The following is a 20,933-nucleotide window of genomic DNA, read 5'->3' as shown; positions in this document are numbered from 1 at the left end:
CCGGGTATCTAGGATTACAGGTAAGAGGCACTGGTGCCTAGTTTGTACATAGGGTTTTTTTTGTGTGTTTTTTTTTTATGATCAAACTCAAGATAATTAAAGATCACAGGTTTCAAAGGGTCTTCAATCCTGTCTTGAGTGATCCTTTCAGATAGGATAACACTGTCTATTCCAAACACCATCTATTTAGGAGTTTATCTTCCATCCTCTCCAAGAGATACTCTGATACTCTAGCAGAACTTCAAGGTAGCAGAACAGAGATTAGAAATAAAACAGGGTATTACGCAACTAGCCCTAGTCAACATCTGTAAATCGGAACCACTTAGACATCACTGCACAACCTATACTCCCCAAAACACAACAGTCAGCTTCACCAGAGATGAGGAGACCATTCATTATTATGACCTGGGTACAAAATTGGCACCTAGCATGAAGCTTCTGTTGCTTAAGGGAAATGACAAATATAGTCAAGATGGAATCCCTCTACCACACAGTTCAGTGTCTACTACACTTGAAATTTCTCTTTCGGTCCCCATAGTCTACCAACCATTACAGTAATTTCTGTGCCCTTAAGTTGAACTGGACAGTCAGCTTTGCCATCACTGGTCAGTGTAGCTCAGAATGGGTATTTAGCATTTCTGGTTGACTAAGTGTACACACGAATGTCATGTTCTGCAGGCAACAAGGGGGGGGGAGGAAAGCTTTTTCAAGAAAGTCAAGAAAGGTGGAAATTCTCTAAAATCTCTTCTGAGAGTAGAAAAATTGGCATGATCTCTCCATAATTAGTATTTTCTCTTAGCTCTAAACATCTACCATATTTAATTAAAATATTTTTACACTTGTACTTTCTGTCATCATAATAGCTAATGTCCCTTTGATATAAGAAATGACCTGTTTCTTCAAATAAATCTGTGGCAGAATCCAATTTATGCTTCTCAAGGTAAATAAGAGTCCTTTGGACTCCTTCAGCACGCAAACCTGGAGAAAGGGCTTGTGACAGGTGTGCATATGGTAATACACATGTGGCCTGTGGAAGGTAAGGAAGACGTAGTTAGGACCTGGAACTGGAAGGTTTCCACTTTCAGAATAGATATCGAAAGCGGGCTTGGAATAACTGCTTGGGAGGCAATAAAAGCTAGGATGTGGAGGAAGAGTGGGAGCAAAGGAAAATTAAGAGGAGTGCTTCTCATATTGGAGACACAATAACTTAGCAAGAGGTAGAGAGAGACAGAGGGGGGAGAAGATTGGAGAGATGAGAATAAGGACAGTCATTTCCTTACCTAATCATGAAGATAAGAAATAGAAGAATCACAATATGTCACCTATATTTTTACATAGTATGATTGTATATTTAATATATAATCTATGTATATAGTATAGCTATAGTAAAGAAGGATACTTAATACAACCAGAACATGTCAAAGTTTTGTTCAAAGATTGAACTTTGCAGTTTGAAGATAACTAGAAGATCTAGGCCTCCTGGGAACAAGGAATTAATCTAATTTTCTGCTACTATTCAGACTTGAGGGCTAACAATGAAGGCAGAAGTAGGAAGGATCATATGTTGAGCTGAAACATACATGGGTATTAGAGGCGGGATAGGTAGGAGGAAGTCTGAGTAGAAATGAAACTTCAAAAAAGAGAAACCAAAAAACATATATACTGAAAAGTTGCTAAATTTATAATTACAGCTACTGAAAACATTCAAAACTAAGTTTTCAGGTTCATGATGAGTACAAGTAGAAGGTATTTCTCTGTAATCTTTTGTAGAAGTCTTATTATTTTGTGACTTTTTGTATTTTTGCATTAATAAAATAAAATATGGGGAGGCACTTTGTGACTCAAATCTGTAATCTTAGCTACTCAAGAGGCTGAGATCTGAGGATGGAGGTTCAAAGCTAGCCTGGGAAAATTTGCAAGATTCTTATCTCCAGTGAACAGGAGTAGAGCTATATCTCAAGTGGTAGAGTGCTGGTTTTAAGCAAAACAGCCAAGGGACAGCACCTAGGCCTCGAGTTCAAGTCCCAAGACCCATACCAAACCCTCTGTATGTGACAACCTTGATCATAAAATTAAATTTTTAAGAAAAGAAAAAAAATAGGAAAAAGAATAAAAAAGAGAGATCTAAATATATACTGTTCTGGTTCTTACACTTTATGCAAAATTCTTGTTTGAAAAAAAATCTACTACTCCATGAATTTTAATGAAATTGTATAGTTAAATACTCAATTTATCATTTAGAAAAATGAAAACATTATCCAGTAAGCATAATAAACACTAATAATAAGCAACAAGTAATAACATCAGTAACTTGTACTGTTTTAGAACTAAGCACATAGAAATCATCCATATCAACTTTGCCTTCGATGAAAGAAGCTAATTATTTAGTTTAATTTCCAGGTGTAACAGAAAAAGATTAAGTAGTAAGAACAAGAACCAGTGATTCCAAATAAATAGGCTGGAAAGTATTCAAAGTGCTTAAAATGATTCTTCCCCAGGAGGAATGGCCAGTATTCAAGGCAATCTGGGTCTCTGCTTGGGTGTTACTGAGAGGCGACAGACAGAACCATAACATGGTGGTGGGGTGAGGAAGAGGTTTAGGTCCCAGGAGTGTGGCCTACACAGGGCTGGCTGGCCTCTGCTCCCTTTTTTCCCATCATAGCCATAAGGAAAGCAGTTGGGATTGACCACAAATTCTTAGGTGATCTTGTCACGATTCGCCATCAAATACCAAAGCAAGAGGGTCAACTGATCCTAGGCTGCTCTTTATCAGGTATTTGTCACAGTGATAGGAAGCTATGGAACACAAGAAGATAGCATTTTCACGGATCTATAATGCTAGCACTTTTGTACAAAGTGAAATTTCAACTGATAATCTTTGGGAGTAAAATATCAATTGATAATCTTGGTTTTCATACTTTTTCTTTTCTCATGGAGAACCCAAAGTACAGAAGAAAATGGTTTCTGGGAAGAAGGGAGCAGGGGATGGCCATACAATCATTGGCTGTGAGTTGAGTTCAGTTCTTCTGTTCAGGAGACACTTGACTTTGGGCCTGTTACTCAGGTTTTCCATGACATAGATTTCTGACCACTACCACTTTGTCCTCACTTCATAAGAATTGTAGTTATTTTACTGGTAAATCAGGGTGATGCATGTATCTTCTTGGTATACTGGTACAAAGGTACCTTCAAAAGAGATGTGTGGTGAGAATTCTGAGATCAAACAATTATAGAAATACACATTTAACTCACAAAGTAGCATACCCAGGTTTTGGTACACCACTGGTTACTTTCTTAGTGAATAGAAGAAGAAATAGTTGTTCACTAATTACTTGATAATAAAAACCATTTAAAGAACACCCACAAAACCTCGGTTATAAGTAAAGAGTACTCTTTAAAATTATTACTATCCTTGAAAAAAGCTGCTTTTTATATGTGAAAGATCACATCAAAAATTGGCTTCTATTGTAAAAAAAAAGATAATTCAGAAGAAGTAACTTATTTATATAATAATAATCAATAACCTACACAACCCCATAACCTGAAGTTATGACATCCTTTATTATTTAGTTACTGTACTGTCTCCTCGGAACTTCAACAAAGCATTGTAAGAGAGCAACTAAAGACCCACACACAATCTTTTTATTCACATTACTTGACAACTTGGAAAGAGAGAGGGCTCGTCCATCTTCTATGCACTAAACTAGGAAATCACCTTTTTAGTAAAATCTTAATAAATTTGTCCCACGAAAATAAGTGAATCACTGGAAACACACACTTGCAACAAATCCTGCATGGATAAAGATAGAACCAAAAAATCTTGAGATGAGAGAGATAAATTCAATAAGCAAGTCAGTATTTCTTGGATGGTGAAGGAAAACAATATTCTAACAAGTCTCTGATTCATGTTTTTGCCAGTAGATCTAACCATCCTTTCAGATCATCTCATTTTGAACATAAGAGCTAACAGGGGCAGAAACAGAAAGGACTCAACTTCCTCGTTTTTCAACTAAACTTGTTTTTCTGGGTTCCACCTTGGAGCCCAACCGTGTGACCTGACCAGGCCAGTTCGGAACAAACTGCTCTGTGTTCACTGTTTGCACAACAAGGAGAGTGCTGGAGGGGATGAGTGGAATCCTCCACTTCCCAGACTGCACAGGAACGACGGACTCGGCACGACGCACCATGGCCAGCCAGTGTCAGGGGATCCAACCGCTCCTTCAAGCAGACAGAAGGGCCAAGGACAAGCTAGAGGACGCCAAGAAGAGTAAGTGCCCCCCGTGGGGTTGTGACGAAGGGGCAGGGGAGCGAGATGCGCAAGACCTCCATGGTCCTCCAGGTCCCACAAGCCCGAGGTTCAACTCTGGTGTTAACCACACTCCCTGTGAGGGCTGGGGCCGGTCTTCACCCCCCCCCCCCCCGTGAGCTGCGGAGGAGATGGACTGTCCTGAGCTGTCAGAGAGGCCAAGGGCTAAGTGGTCAGATCATGGCCTTAAAGCTTTAGGAGACAGGAGCTGCCTTCGTGCGGACACAGCTGTGCTCTGCATCCAGCGAGAGAGTTAAGCAATGGGTCAACTCCATAATGAATGCAACTTCCAGATGATCTTTGTCTCTGACTAAGCTGTCTTGTGTTGACAACCCAAGACATCAATCACTGTTGAAAAGTACACCTTGTATCACTTGTACAGAAAATGTTTATTTGTCAGTAACTTAAGGTGTGTATGTGTGTGTCCTTTTTTTCATAGTATATCTTGGTTCAGGAATATTCAAACAGAAAGTTCACCCACCAATCACAAATAGCCCGCGGTTTTAGAATATTTTAGAAAATATTTTGACTTTCCACAACTATCCCCTACACACAGCTTGACAGAAAAACCTCAGTGTCTTAAAGCACAGACTTTAGGACAATATTTACTAAATGCAAATTGCGGCTCCTAGTTACCAGTAAGGAGAAGTTTAGACAACTATGTTACAGCACTCATTCTATTTCAGCATTCTGCGATGACACAGAATTACTAGATCCATGATCGGTTGTAGCTGCCTTCATATTCAGAAGTTCTTCTCATTCATTCAGAACTTACATGGTACCTACTAATTGAGACATGTTGGTGTTCACCATGAGTAGACCTAAGCCCTTCCTGAGTCATCTATTAAAAAAAGAAATTCTTATATCAGAGGAGTAAGTGAATCATCTTTATGTATCTATAAAAAGATTACTTTTTGCCAGCCACTGCTGGCTTACACCTGTGATCCTAACAGATCTCAAGAGGCTGAGCTATGAGGACCACGGTTCAAAGACAGCCCAGTCAGGAAAGCCTGTGAGATTCAGATCCAATTACACATCAAAAAGCCAGGAGGAGAGCCATGGATTATGTGGTAGAGTGCTAACCTTGAGCACAAATGCTCAAGTTCAAGCTCCAGGACTGTCACAGAAAAACAGTTTCAATTTACACTTAAAGATTCATTTTAAAGTCATACATTTGATATATATTATATATAGGTATAGATATATCTCACATATATGTATATATGTATCAAGGCAGAATACAGATCGATAAGAACACAGTATGGAAGAACTTTCATTTTTTTGTCAGTTGTATGGCTTGAACTCTGGGCCTGGGCACTGTCCATAAGCTCTTCAGCTCAAGGCTAGCGCTCTACCACTTGAGCCACAGCACCACTCCCAGTTTTCTGCTAATTTATTGGAGATAAGAGTCTTATAGCTGTTCCTGCCTGGGCTGGCTTTGAACCACAATCCTCAGATCTCAGCTTCCTGAGTAGCTAGGATTACAGGCATGAGCCATGGCACCCGGCTTCACTTTCTTTCTTAACTCCATTTATATCAAAGTCAGAATCTCAGATGTCTGCTTCAGTAGGCCTGGAGAGTGCATGGTTAATTTTTATTTTGGCTTTTGTTGTTGTTGTTTACTAAGCAGAAAGAAAAGTGGCTAGAGAGAATCCTAGTGATTCAACCTTGGTAACTGTTGTAGAAGAATTTCAGAATATGGTAGCAGGATTTGTATGCTGGGTTACAAAACTATTGACACCGTCCCCGAAAGAGCATTGCTTGAGATCCCAGCAGAGCTGGAACCCGATCCAGGAGAGACGTCCTAAGGGCTAGAAACAGGAGACTGAGGACCTGAGGTATGTGGAATTCTCCCAACAGTCAAAAGCCAGGGAAAGGGCTTCCATGGACCCCTGCTCTGTTCTCGGGCCTCCTGTGCCTGACATGGAAGGTGGGCAGGGCTGCGCACAGAGAGTCAGGGCATGAAGCAGCAGAATAGAAAAACACATTGGTGTGATTTTTCATGTCCTTTTCCTCTATTTGTATTTTCCTTTTAAAAATGGTAACAGATTTGTCTAGATGTTGGTTTAAATACTAGCAAATACCAGCAGTAGACAAGAATATTATGTCAATACTACTGACACAAAGAACTGAAGGCCAGTCGACTTATAAACACCCAGTGAGACTGTGGACTATAAAGAAAGAGGAAGTAGTTACGTCTACACAACCTATAAGACAGGGGCATTAAATCCTAATATAACAACTCTTATTAGTTCATTAAAAGTCATATCTTCATGAAACCGAACGTCCGCTTACAGGGAGAATTTATTAAGTCAAGATGCTTATAACTCTGAGTATGTGTAGATTTAGAAATAAAGATGTGTGATTTTCTGACTCGAAAATTATTGATGGTTGGTATCTATACACTAGCACAAATTCCACGGTTGATTTGCATGAGTAATTAGCTGACATATTAGCTATCTAGAGAGTAGGAATGCTTTCTAGTGTTTCTGTTTTGCTAGTACTAGGACTTGAACTAAGCTCTGAGCACTGTCCCTTAACTTTTTCATAAAGGCGGGCATTCTACCATTTGAGGCACAGCTCTATTTCCAGCTCTTTTTTGGTGGTTTATCAGAGATAAGAGTCTAACAGACTTCCCTGCCAAACTGGCTTTGAAAGGCAATTCTCAGCTCTCAGCCTCCAGAGTAGGCAGGATTATAGGCATGAGCCACCAGTGCTCAGCTTCATAGTCTCTTTTACTGCATGATTTAAGATCATCATGAGATGAACATGTTTCCAAAGCCACAGGTCAGGACATTTGCCTGGCAAGCCTGGCTGTCATTGAGGGAATTCTGTAACTATCCATTCAGTTGTTGTATAAAACACTTGAACTCTTGTTTTATACAAACTATAAACAAAGATATGAAGCCCTTTTGGAGGACAGCAATTAAGGGTTTGGTTTTTGGTTTTTTTTGGGGGGGGGTTGGTGGTTATAGGATAGGATTTCAAGGTTGTCCATCTGTCGACAGAGAGAGGGGAGCAAGCTGGAGGTTAAAATGAGTAGATCTGACACACGTTTTTGCGCATCCTCTGACCCAACAGTAAGCTTTAGGCTTCGTTTCTTCCCCTGGAAGCAATCCGATGCAGCCTACTCAGGCTCTCACGCAGCGGCAGCCACGGAGTCTGTCCAGAAAATTGCTAGGCCAGCAGCGCTTTCCCTGTGGCTTGCCTGGTTAATTGAATGAGAACCAGCAGGTGACTGGTGGCAGGCACAGGGGCTCACAGACACATTCAGAGCCTGTCACTGGGTGGTGGAGCTAATAGACAGCCTCGGGGATTCTGCTCAGGGGTAGGGGACACGGGCTTTTTTTCCTTTTATTGGTGGTTTTATGTGGTAAAGATTCCTGACTTTGAAACTAGTATTTTTTTTAACATACCATGCAATTAAGAAGGAGTATAATGATGTTTTGTGTGATTTACTTTATAGAATAATCATGTATAGTGCAACTCATTATGACTAGGGAAGTGGAAATTCTGAACATTTTATAATTATGTCTTGTTGTTAATGATTAGCCGTGGTTTGAGAGTGGGCTGGGCGCCGGTGGCTCACGTCTGTTAATCCTAGCTACTCAGGAGGCTGAGATCTGAGGATCCCAGTTCAAAGCCAGCCTAGGCAAGCAAAGTCTGTGAGACTCTTCTCTCCAATTAATCAGCAAAATGTGAGAAGTATGGTCCAAGTGGTACAGTGTCAGCCTTGGGTAAAAAAGCCCAGCAAAAGGAGCAGGCCCTGAGTTTAAGACAGTGGGACTGGGAATGACAGAGGACATTTCATCTCTGTGTTCTAGCCACAGAGAAGTTCTGCCAATACAATGTGTCTGCGGCCAGAGTAGCCAGGGCTGCAGAGAATGAAGGAATCCAAGTTTACACAACAGTAGTAAGCATTAGCTAGAGGGGAAAAAGATAAAGTTGCTTTCATGTCCGACTCAGCCTCCAGCCCACCTTAGATTTCAGAATGGAGGCAGCCCGTCATCTATTCTGAGGAAGGCGTACCCAGCTTAAGGGTGACAGGCATGAAGAAACAGGCTTCATTTGGGAACTCAGTGTCTTTTTTTCTAAATACATATTTGATGACCTTTCAAGCAACCAATTCCACACAGGAATAGAAATTCCGAAAGAATCCACACTCAGACACTACAAAGGCACATCAATATATAGACAGATGACAGATAAAAGTTTATATTACATCATATCAATCTATAGACAAATGATTGATAAAAAGTTTACATTGATTGTTCTTAATGCTGCTTAATGGGGACCACTTACCTAATTCAAATTCCACTTAATGTAACAATTAGTTAAACAGTATAAGCAAACACTTGACACCTTATTAGAGAAAATAAACAATGGGCAAAAGAATAAGACATCAATTATTACATATTTATAGATAACATATATTATGTTTATGTTCATGCTGAAATTGAAGGTCACTAGATTAAGAGAAAGAAGAATTAGGATACAGTTCAGAGTTTCTTTCAAGTTTTAATTATTACAAAGCATTGGACCCTGTCTTCCAGGATGCAAAAGTGGAGGCAGAGAAACAATTAATATCAATCTATAACCTCTCAGATTTATTCTGGTTATCAAAAAACAAGTCATGAACAAAGTATTGTGTGGAGTTTTTTTCAAATTTTCTTTTACCTTGTTGTCCGCTGGCTTAAGCCTTACACCTCTGCTCTTAATAAAAAGAACTTAAACTAAATCACCTAACCATTAAAACCAGTTGGTTTTACAGCCACTTTCAAGTTCCCCCCTCAGAGAAAGCAAGTACAAAAAAAAAAAAAGACCTCTACTTTGTCTACTTCGTCGTGTTATAAAGCTTAATCAGATATCCTAGAGTAACAAATGGTAAGGAAAAAATCCCAATAAAATGTTTTTTAAAATTGTAAGTCATTCTGATAGAGTCTGAGCTGTGTGTCTGTAGCAGTTCTGGAGATGAGCCAGTGTTAAATGGAACCCAGTTGGTGTGGATTGAAAGGCTCCTGGCACCAGATCAGGACAGAAAATCTGACCACATAATGTCTTTCTTTTGGGTAAGTGACAGCTAAAATCTGTCCCCTGGTTGTTGCTGCTGTGAAGAAATGCATGGGCATCTCATCTAAATATGCAAAGTGTGGAAGAAAGTTGTCATCTACATGTTCTGAAGAACCCAGTAGGGAAAAAAAAAGGAAGAACATTTTCAATACTGCTATTTTGTTTTAATGAAGTTTGACATTCTGGGAAAAAATTTTCAAAAAATGGAAAACTCACCTGTGTTTTTTTGAAAAAAGGCCAAGTCTGCAATTCCATGTATTATTAATGAAAAAATATTATTCTTTCTCTGTCATTGTTAATTTTCAGGAAAAGTGAAAAGATTGAAGCAAGCTAAGGAAGAGGCAATGGCAGAAACTGACCAGTATAAAATGCAGAGAGATGAGCAATTTCGATTGAAACAGTCTAAGGTAGGCAAGAAGGCCAACGTTATTTGTTATGCAGCATAAACTGCACCATATGCATACATATAGTATAGGACTAGCAAAAAAAAGGTCAACCAAGAGTTGGTGTCTAATATATAATAATATGTACTTTTAAAAATCCTATACTCTGATACAGAAGTTGTAAGAATCAGTTAAACAACCATTCCTGACACTGACTGGTGACTGAGAGGAAGCAAACCTTCAAAGAATATTTGTTTATTAATGTTTACTGGTAGAAGCAGTAAACCATGCTCAAGCTAAGATAGAGAATGCACTTGGTAGGCCAAGTTTCTGGATGTAGAAACACAAATCTCAAGACAGAGATTGTTGACAGCTAGTAAAAAATAAATAAATAAAATGAAACCGATAGACCTTTTGGTATTTCCTGATGATTTCCTCTGCACTAGCTGCCTCCATTCAGTAAGTCTGGTTCAAATATAAAGAGGCACTTTTTTCCTGTGCCTTCATTTCTTAAATATTTGTCATGTACAATAAAAAAATGCATGACGTTTTCAGTGACAACACGCTCAGTCCCCTGTTTCAATGTGACTAAGAAGTAGAAATAATCAAAATCTGTGTGTCATAACTAAAATCAATGCAATTTTACTCCATCACAAATATAAATATGGCTCTATCCAGGAGCCTGACACTGAAATACAAATGACGGGAGTGTGAAAAAAAACGCTTTATTTTACAACTTGTGTGTTATTTTAATGGTAATACACAAGGTATTCAGGCAGACAGGTTCACGTAAATCGGACCAAAATGTAGAAAATACTTTTCTAGGAGGCTTTCTTTAAACAAATTAATTTAAAAAAATAGTCTCTTTCAGATAAAGTGATCAGTTAATAAAAACAAATTCTTCTTATCCATGTCTGGAAAAAGAAGCGCTGCAATCCCAATGCATGCTCTGTGGCTCCCTGCTGTGCCTTTCATCCTTCTCTCCTTTCCTTGTTTTCACACTACTTTTCTTCCTCAGATGCAACACACCCATGCCACAGGCCCTTGGCTTGCTCAGCCTCTTCTCTTTTACACATTTGTATTCCCTTGCTCTGTATTCAATCCTCAGTTTCTCAAACTGCCTTTCATTTAAAAGCAGAGTGGTAAACCACTGTTTCTCTCCTATGCACTTTTTCCTATCTAACACATAATTACATTTTTCCCTTCTAGCTCTCTCCTTCCACATGATAAACAACCAAAATACCCAGAATCTTTAAGGGTTTTTTTTTCCCCTCCATCATTTTCTTAAACTAACGCCTGCCCCATAGTAAGCATTAATGGGGATGGGTAAACATTTGTATGTGGACATCTTTTACACCGCCTCCTGCCATTCACAGCCAGCACTGATGATCTCACGTGGATGTCTCTGATATAACAGCTATTTCTATTTTCAAGTCATAAAATAACTGACCATAATTTCTGTTGAGTTAAACCTCTTAAAATATTATTTGAGTTCAAACTCTTAAAATAATATTTCTCCAGAAGGATACTATCAGATGGAAATCTGGTTCAAGATGTATTCTGTTCTAGATAATAATTAAAAACCTTCATCCCTCTCATAATTCAATTCTCAGACAATTTTACAGCTAGTTGATCCAAAGCTCACATAGAAAAGTCATGGCGTTTATGCCTCTGCTACTTCCAGCATATTGTAAAACCATTAGAACAGATTTTCTCTCCTTGGCATGCCCGCCATATGTCAGGCGTTTTCACTGTGCCGTTTAGTCTTGTCATCATTAACCTAGAGCAATTAGGAGGCCTGTGAGGAGACCCAGGAAGCCAATTTTGTGTCTTTCTATGTTGTGGTTGCTTTGTAGCTATTCGTAATATATGTTCAAGTTTCCTAACTTATCATCAGAAGCAAGTATCCCAATTAAGATTAGACATCAACTAATATTTCTTCTCAAAGTTGTATATATTCCTCAGTTATCATAGCTACCCAATATAGGATCATCTTCTTACTAGAAAGAAATCTGGCCTGCGGAAGGTTGTGCACAACTTTTGTGAATACAAGTCAAAGTCAGATGCACCGTGCATCCAGTGGAAAGAATTGATAATGGTTTCCCTGGACACAATGAAGACTCATTATATTTTTGCTACCGAATCTATATCATGTCTTTGAAGCAATCAAAATTCGAGAGTCCAAAACTGTTTGGCTTGTAGGAGTGAGAGATGCAGCCCTGATCTTCCCTACATTGGAACACCGAAACAACTTCTAAGGAAAGTTGTCGGATGACCCTGCAATCATGATTAGGCACTAGATTGTAGGGCTACAAGTCAGCCTCAACACTGAACTTCTGATCATTAACACAGAAGCCCTTAAATGACACCTTAGACAAAAATGTTTAAAGACATGTTCCAGAGTTATCAATTATCATATTATATAGATTCCCAAATGTTTGGTCAACAGGTGTCTCCTAATGTGAACAGTAGAATTCAGATACTGAGGTCTTTGAAATACGTAGAGATTTTGGTTCAGCAAATATCTACTGAGCCAAGGCCACAATTTCACCACAGTTTTGGACTCTTAGTATTTTACCATTTAAGACTTTGAATTTAGAGGAAATTTTTTTCAGCATGCTAGAATCCCACTCAAGACACCAAAGTTAGAAGAAAAAAGATTTAGATTTATGGCACACTGATGCTGTGAGCAGTTTCCTCCTAAACTAGTTAATAAGGGGAAATTGGTCCATAGATACCCGCTTCTTGGAGATTCACTTGACAAAATGCTATTTTGTAAAAGTTATTTGGTGTTTTAGAAGCTGCATCTTCTCAAAAATATTTTTTTTTTCTGCACTGAAGTGCTTCTGTTGCTCAGATGGCAAACAGAACAGGGCCTACACCCACATCCTCTCAGTGTGGACTTGCACTGGATGTCAGCCTTAGGGACCAGAGAGATTATCAGATTCTAGAAGCTCTAACGGTCTGACAGCCCTGACATAGAAGTCAATCATTAGTGGAGTTTGTTAGATTACCTCGGTGGCATATCTTGCCCAAACACAGAAGAAAGAAACAAATGAAACCTTTATGAATTCATGTTTAAGAAAGGCTGAGTTTACAGAGGAGATGAATTAGGAAGTGATGATTTTGAAGTGTTTCTCTGCAGAAGTCATTTAAGTTGTGAACATTCCTGGGGAGATTTACACTACATCGATCAATATATATTAAAATTCCCAAGATTGTAACCACTGTATAAGTGTGCGTATACATCACTTAAATAATTAGGCATGAAAATTACTCCAGCCAGCACATTATGGCTGCCTCTTCCTGAAGAAGAAATGAGTTCATAATATAGACCAATGACTGAAAAGCTGGTGACATCTCCTTACACGCAGTAAATGTGGATCCAACGGTATCTTCTCACTTTATTTTCCAGACTTTGAACTCTAAAAGTAAATAATTTGAAAGATACAGAGAGAAAGCAGAAATTGCTTTAAACCCACGAAAAACATAATGTTAGAAAAATGGTAGGATGATTGCAAACTGGCAAGTGATCTGCATCACGAGATTCTCAGAAGGGGTGATAGCGTATATGTCCCATAAGAGCACACGCATGCACTTGGTGATCCTTTCTGCTCTCTGAAAGGACAACAGAGCTTTCCTTCTCATTAAAAGAAAAGTGCATAATATCTACACCACAGAACAATCACCAATGGATAGATTATAAAACCACACGGTTTAACATGAGTACAGGACAATGCATTTCATTCTTGTTGTTTTTGCAGATAATGGGCTCTCAGGGTGACCTTGCCAGTGAAATAGAAGAGCAAACACAAGGGAATATACAGGAACTGAACAGAAGCTACAACCAGTGTATGGAAAGTGTGATGAAGCAGCTTCTCAGCGCGGTGTGCGACATGAAACCAGAAGTCCATGTGAACTACAGACTCAAAGCCACCAGCTAAAGTCACACTACAGTGTGTGATCCATGGTGTATGGGTACTTTCTGCTTATCAGAGCTCCATTCCTGTGTTAGAAACAACTGGAGATATAATCTGGGATTACCCAGATAGCTGCAAACTTCCTTGTGACATAATTCACACCAGGGAACTGAGATAATACATGAATAAAATGATGGAATCTTTCATGGTAATAGTTATGACCTTGTCATTTAATCTGAAGCAAGTCAAGAATACATCATAGCATTTTATCATACATTTAAAAACCATGCAGGACAGCCAGTTAAAGACGCTTTCTTTTTCAATTTCTTTTTATCTGTTTAGACTATGTGCTCGTAAGTGTGGTTGGTAAACTACAATTCTGAAGGACTTAAGTATGTTCCCTATATACATGTCAACTAAACAGGTCAATGATTTTATTTAATTCATAAATCAATGACGACACCATAAGATATCACTGCTGTTTAAAAAACAAAACAAATTTAAAACTGCATAAAGAGGAGAGAGAAGAGACAGGGAAAAAGTGAGGGAAAGACAGGTAGTCATGATAGGTCATATAATCCTCTTAAAGGAAATGTAGCTCACAATTATTCCATTTGCCTAACTCCAACCAACCGGATTATATTCTCTTAAGAGTGCACTTTTCAAAGAAAGCAATAAAAAAACCTGACAGCATAATACTTCACTAAGTTTTATGTTGATAAAGGAGTGAACTCCCAGGTACACCAAATTAGTACATCACTAGCTCAGTCTCTCTGGGTTAACTGAAGTACTAAGAGGCCAGGTGCATGGACAGTTCAAAGTGCAGTGAGCTATGCATCAGCTGGTTCCATCCAGTGGTGGAGGAAGTATTTGTGTTTTCACCACAAACAAAAACCAGTCTAAGGACCTTACCTTGCTTTGCTCAGGGAAGAATGACAGCGTGGGGCTTCAACCTGGAGATGCGACATCAATGTCAGCTCCATGGTCTTCTCTTTCACCTTCCCTTCCTCTTATCTCCTTTCCTTCTCTTCCTTATCTCTTCTATTACCTTCCTTCTTTTCCCTTATCTTTCCTTCCCTTTCTTTGTTCCCCTTTCCTTCTCTTTCTTTCCCCTTTCCTTCCTTTTCTCCCTCCCCTGTCTTTCTTTCTCTTCTTTCTTTTCTTCTCTTCCTTCTGCAGCTCACTAAGTCTTGAGCACAAAAGCTGAAAGACAGCGCTCAGACGCAGAGTTCAAGCCCCAGGGCCAGTACAAACAATAAAACAAAAAATTTTTAAAACCTTTGGTGTTTAAATAATAGAATAATAAATGAAGACAAATTTAATTTCAATCAAAACAAAAGTTTAAGATTTTCATAGATCAGAAGTAGCTATGGGGCTGGGAAGGTGGCTCAGTGGTAGAATGCTTGTCATGCATGCATGAGGCCCTGGGTTCGACTGCTCAGCACCACATAAAAAGCTGGAAGTGGCATGTGGCTCAAGTGGTAGAGCTCTAGACTTGAGCTGAAAAGCTTAGGGACAGCGCCCAGGCTCAGAGTTCAATAACAACAACAACAACAAATCCAATTCTATTCACATTATGTCAGTAGAAGCAAATTGGAATTCCACTTGCCTTCTTAACTTTGCCAAATTTTTGAACAAATAAACCAAGTAAATTTCTTTGTCTTATATGTTTGGTTTCTCCATTACAAGACAGATAGCTGGCTCCTCAGATAATGAACAGAAAGAAGCTTCTGGTGCACTGCCTCTCCATTTTAATTTACTCCTTTTTCTTTGCTTTATTTTTGGTTTTGTTTTACTTTTGAGGAGAGTAGGTATTCTCCCTAAAATGAGAAATGAGGAGGAGCCCTGCTTGGACCAGATTTAGAGAATTCTGTTGCTCCCTCCTGCAGAGCTGAGGTATCTAACACCATCAAGAAAACTGCCTGTTTGAAAAGTTATCTTGTGAAAACAGCATTCTGCAAAGCAGAGCCGTGTCATTTGCCACACACCAGCAGATTTAGCTTCATGGCTTTTGTCTCTTGAAAACTAAATGTCCGTTTTCTGGATGTGAAAGTTTTAAATATCTTGCCTGAAATCCCCTGGTTAGTAAGTTCCTGAGTCTGTACAATACTCGGGGTTACTGAAGGGGCCGGGGCTCTGAGCAGTCTAGAAACACTGAAAGCTGCTGCAGGACTGGAGGGGAAGAATGAGAACGGGGTGTTGGCAGACTGGGTCTTTGTGTAAATGAATGAGTCATCTTCCCAGAACTCTCAGATTCTCATAGATGCTAAAGCTGTCAGGTTTTACTTTATTTACATCTGAGAGAATGTATTACTGTAATTCAAAGATAACTCACCTACCTGTGAGAACTTTCTCTGTCACCCAGAAACTGATTGTGTGTGTGTGCGTGTTCTCTTCTACCTCTGTTCAGATCTTTTGCACAATCACTTCAAAATGAAATGACTCCATGAAGTTCTTACACATTTGCACTGCATATAAAAACAAAATGGTAACAATTTACAGAACTCTAGATAAAGACAATGCATTTTTCTCTGTAATAGCACATACACACACATACCCATAGCCAAAAGTTGCCATCAATTCTATACTTCATAGATAGACAGAGGTAGCAGAATACTGCTGGTCAGAGGAGGCAAAGATGCCACCTTTGTAATAGCCCCACTCAGTACAGCCAATCAGAGCATGGAAGAGCCCGGGCTAGGGCAGCAAAGCCAGCTTATCTAGGGCGAGGCATGCAACCATGGCAGTAAATAGGAGTTCCTATGAACCCCAAAGACCCATACACTCCTGAGCAACAATAAACTGCTAGGAAGAAATAGATGATGTACCCATTGCACAGTTACTTTTAAGAAGGGAGGATGATTAACTGTCTTGACTGCCTCTAAAAATTCAAGAAAATAGGGCAGAGTTGTGACTGAAAGGGTCGTTCATGTGTGTTCAAGGAGAGAATGTGTGATGAGAAATAACAATGGCAAATAACTGTGAATCTAGAACCACTATCAGAGAAATATTACTTTAGCTTGAGGAAGAAGTGTGTCCATGTGTTTTTGTTTGGAATAGAAAACATTCATGCTTATTCATACATAGTTAAAATGCCTGTGGAAGAGACAATCTGGTAGGAAGAACAGGAAGAACTACTGCAGAAGCAAGGTCCTGGAGAGGATGGGATAGCATTCAGATCACAAGTAGCAGCACTCGCCTCGGATTGAGGAAAACCGCAGTGGATAGGAGTTGACACACATGTGGACTGGCACATAGCGTGTTAGGACAATAAGCAAGTTATTGTAGCACGACTTCCACTCTCAAAGTAAATATGAAGATGAATGGCTGGAAATAAGCCAACGTTTTCAGAAACACAGCAAGATAAGAGGCGTGGGACAGTCGCTGGAATAAAGCCAGAAGATGACAAAATGGGGAAGGATAGTAGGATCGCCAACCAGCGTCGCCATCCTGCCACTCGAGTCGTGTCTCCACTTCCGGGTTTGGGCTGGTTAACTGGGGATAAGAGTGTCCAGGCTTCGTCTGCTCAAGTGGAGTCCGAACCTCAGTCCTCAGGTCTCAGGCTCCTGAGGTGTTAGGACTGCAAATGTGAGCCTCCAGCATCAAAATTATCCTCGTGCTTCTAAAACCAGACCACCAGTGTGGTGGGAATCTTAACCTTAAAAACTGAAGATTATCTAGGGTGAGGCTGCGTGGCGGGTGCCACTTCTACCTCCAGCTCCAAGAACAAATACTGAGCCCTACTCCCTTGTCCTGCGTCCTTCAACTCTGAAGTCAAACTAAAAGAATTCTCTGAATAATTATTTAGGATAGGTAACCCTATATTCAAAGAAAATAAGATTACCGAAAGCAAAGCTCTGAAAAAGAAAATCAAGCGCCAGGGTGATTAGCACTTCATTCAGTTTTCACCAGTCGAAGAACTCAAATGACTGACCATTCTCCCATTGGCTCTACTATTCCCGTTTCCTGTCCCCTCTCTCCTGGGATTTCCTGATAAGGACATGGCCAGGGTTGCTGCTCTAGTGAGCGCCTCTCTTCAGAATGAGACCAGGCATACTTGCCATGCATCAAGTGCTGATGAGTCATCCCTCGAGTCATTCCTTTTGAGGCCGGCACTGGGAATAGAACCACACTACGGTCATACACTGAAATGGACATGTTTTCTTCCTTCTTAGACCAATTGCCTCCCATGATTCAGGTTTTCAAGTTCAGCTCGAGATGAGCTACACTCCTCACTGTGCCAATGCCCAGCTACTATTCTAGAACATACAGCTAGCGGGAAAGAGGGTGCCACGCCATGAGTACAAACACGAGCCCAAACCACCTTTTGCATTCATCTATAAGTAGATACGTGAGTATATAATAACCAAGGAAATGAGTATATAATAACCAAGGAAAAGCCACATAGGTTGCTTCAAAGACAACATGACTGTGGGAGGAGGTTATGCAGTAAAAAGTGGGAATGGCAAAAAATCACTGAGATTTACTTTGCTCTCAGTTTAACTAGACCAATACCCTCCACCTCCTCCTCCTCCTCCTCCTCCTTCTCCTTCATCTTTCTCCTCCTCTTCCTTCTCTTCCTTCTTTCTCTTCCTCTTCCTCCATTTTCTCCTCCTCCTTTTTCCTCCTCCTTCTTCCTCCTCCTCCTTCTACCTCTGTCTCTCTCTGTCTGTTTGTGTGTGTGTGTCTCTCTGTGTGTCTGTTTCTCTGTCTCTCTGTCTCTCTCAGTCTCTCAGTCTGTCTGTCGGTCTGTCTCTCTCTCTCTTTTGAGTATTTTGGAGACAACGTCTTAGCATGCAGCCTCCAAGTCAGAATCCCTCTTCCTCCACAGCCCCGAAAGCTAGAATCACAGGGAAACTCTCTCCTTTTGAAAGAAACAAAACTATTTCTTGATCTTCAGTTAACTAAGACAAATCCAACAGAACAGACGTTTAACTCAGTCTGTTTTTATCATACTAGCACTTTTAATGGAAAAAAAGTGTTGCAACTGTTAGCTTGTTATCATTTGTATTAATGTGCAATCAATTAAGATGAGCATATGTGTTCCACAAGACAGACCCCAAAGATATTGAAGCAGAGACACCAGCACACATGAGAACCTTGCCAGTATTCTGAAGACCCATTTCCTAGCAGAATTCACAGTTTGCTGTCACAGTTCAGAAAGATGCTTTCCTCAGCACAAACACAAATATATCCAAACACCTCAAGTAAAACCATCAGCACTCAGTGCTACGCAGATTTAAGTCAACACAAGAAGCAAGCAGCGTCTCATGGTGATGACGCTGAAATCATAGCTTGAAAGAGCCGTGATTTTTCTGATCGAAACTTGTAAGGACCATTGTCTGCAGAAAGACTCTCAAAACTGTGTGCTATACAGCAAAGAAAGATGTTCAGTTAGTATGTATGAGTGCACGCACATGTGCATGTTCATATGTGGGTGTATGTAATACGTGAAAGCCAGTGTGAAAACATTCCCCACACCACTCGTGAAATGCGTATGTCTAATACAGATCAATGCCATTCTCATTAACTCTGGTCCTTGTCTGTGATAAGAAAGTAGCCATGCCAACAAAAGAAATAATAGGGTTAGTGCTAGTGATTATAATAATATACTAATTCCCATTGCTTAGAAGTTTTCCTCATTCCTTCTCTGCTTGACAAACCCACTTGTGAAATCTCATCTAACTCCCTAAGAAAAGTCATAATTAACTTCTGCAGCTCCTTCCTAGGACTTAGTAGATGTATGGCTGTTAGTCATCACATGCCCCTTTCATCTGTTATTCTCATAATGGCAGAAATTATCTTCTGTTCATCTTTTCCCCCTATGACCTCGCTCAATGCTTAGTATTATATTGAGAAATAATTCATTAACTCATTGAATGACTTAATGGTAATCCATGCTTACTATTAGAATGTGAGGATATAGATCACATCGTATTTCAAAAGAATCGCAGAGACAAGATTTCACGCGTTTCTCGCAGTCTTCATTTGGCCTGCTAGATGAATGGGTCTGAAGATAGGAGGCTGAGTGGGAGGCACCCTGAACTGATAAGAGAAAGGAGGGACACCGAGCCAGAGAGGAGAACAAGCAAAAGTGCCCAGCACAGAAGAGACCATGGAGGCATAGAAGCTAGAGGACCCTGATTGGGGGAGGGCTTTCACACGTCCTGAGAAGTTCCTTCCTCGTTTGGTGGATGAGGCTCTCTGGAGTAGCACAGTCGCATCATGAGAAGTACACATATGCAAGCGTCAGACAGTATCCCGTGGCTTACCCAGGAGACAAAACTGGAGACAGGTATTTTATTCAGGCAGCCATGGTAGAAACCCAAGCAGATAGGAGGTAGATCCTTGTCTAGGACAGGAATGGAGGTAAGAGGCTAGCAGATGGGATAATAAAAGTTGGATTGACCTGACTGAGAACTGGCTCCATGTCAAAAGAATGTGGTAGGTACTTGAGATTACATTTTTAAAAACGGGGCAGGGAAGGTGGCTCAGTGGTAGAGCGCTTGCCTTGCATGCCTGAGGCCCTGGGTTCGATTCCTCAGCACCACATAAGCAAAAAGAAAGTGGCGCTGTGGCTCAAGTGGTAGAGCGCTAGCCTTGAGCTGAAGAGCTGAGGGACAGCGCTCAGGCCCAGAGCTGAGGCCCCACAAGCGGAACCAAAAAAAAAACAAACCATGTTTAGCTATCTTTAGAGGAGCCCTATGACAAAGCAGGTATGAAGACAGTGCATCTTGGTCAGTGTCCCCCACTTCCACGGTCTCACCCTCTGCAACCCCAATCTTCCTTCGCTGCCTCTTCATTTTGTGGTATGCACCATGCATTCTTGACTGCATTCTCTCCCTCCTTCCCTGCCTCGTTCATCTTCCCTTCTCTCCTTGGCCCATTCCCTCCCCTTGGTAGACCCATTTCCTGGTGTTGATTTGGTTGGGCTCTGACCTAGTCTTTCTAAAAGATGATACTCTTTGAGTTCTCCGTAGAGTCTATGATACTTCAGTTAATTCCTTTGTAACCACTTGCATACAGCCCATTATGTTTGCTTATAGATTTATAGGTTCAGTAATCTACCACCATAGTCTAGATATGGTATCAATTCAGATGACCCTTGATGGATGAGTGGATCAAGAAAATGTGGTATGGCGGGGGGATGGGAAGGAATGGGAAGGGGAAACAAAGGAGGAGGCAACAATGCTTGATAAGAAATGTACTCATTACCTTGCTCATGTAATTGTAACCCCTCTGTACAGTATTTTC

General features: G+C 40.3%; 1 protein-coding gene across 1 annotated transcript; it reads left to right on the top strand.

The window, feature by feature from the left end:
* Positions 1–4,027: 4,027 nt before the first annotated feature.
* Atp6v1g3 (ATPase, H+ transporting, lysosomal 13kDa, V1 subunit G3) lies at positions 4,028–14,679 on the top strand. The gene is made up of 3 exons (XM_013017384.1): positions 4,028–4,267; positions 9,683–9,783; positions 13,524–14,679. Exons 1-3 carry the CDS (start codon positions 4,126–4,128, stop codon positions 13,701–13,703), a joined length of 423 nt encoding a protein of 140 aa, XP_012872838.1. The 5' UTR covers positions 4,028–4,125; the 3' UTR covers positions 13,704–14,679.
* The last annotated feature ends 6,254 nt before the right edge of the window (positions 14,680–20,933 follow it).

This window comes from Dipodomys ordii, unplaced genomic scaffold, assembly GCF_000151885.1.
Source record: "Dipodomys ordii isolate 6190 unplaced genomic scaffold, Dord_2.0 Scaffold35, whole genome shotgun sequence".
Classification (NCBI taxonomy): domain Eukaryota; kingdom Metazoa; phylum Chordata; class Mammalia; order Rodentia; family Heteromyidae; genus Dipodomys; species Dipodomys ordii.
Note: the sequence above shows the minus strand (reverse complement) of the source record. Positions and strands in the feature narration are given on the sequence as shown.

What these genes read in the sequence shown, in the direction of transcription:
- Atp6v1g3 (XM_013017384.1), top strand. Translation starts at nt 4,126, where the DNA reads ATGAGTGGAATCCTCCACTTCCCAGACTGCACAGGAACGACGGACTCG. An exon ending in GCTAGAGGACGCCAAGAAGA is followed by an intron (nt 4,268 to 9,682) that starts GTAAGTGCCCCC and finishes GTTAATTTTCAG; the next exon opens with GAAAAGTGAAAAGATTGAAG. An exon ending in TTCGATTGAAACAGTCTAAG is followed by an intron (nt 9,784 to 13,523) that starts GTAGGCAAGAAG and finishes TTGTTTTTGCAG; the next exon opens with ATAATGGGCTCTCAGGGTGA.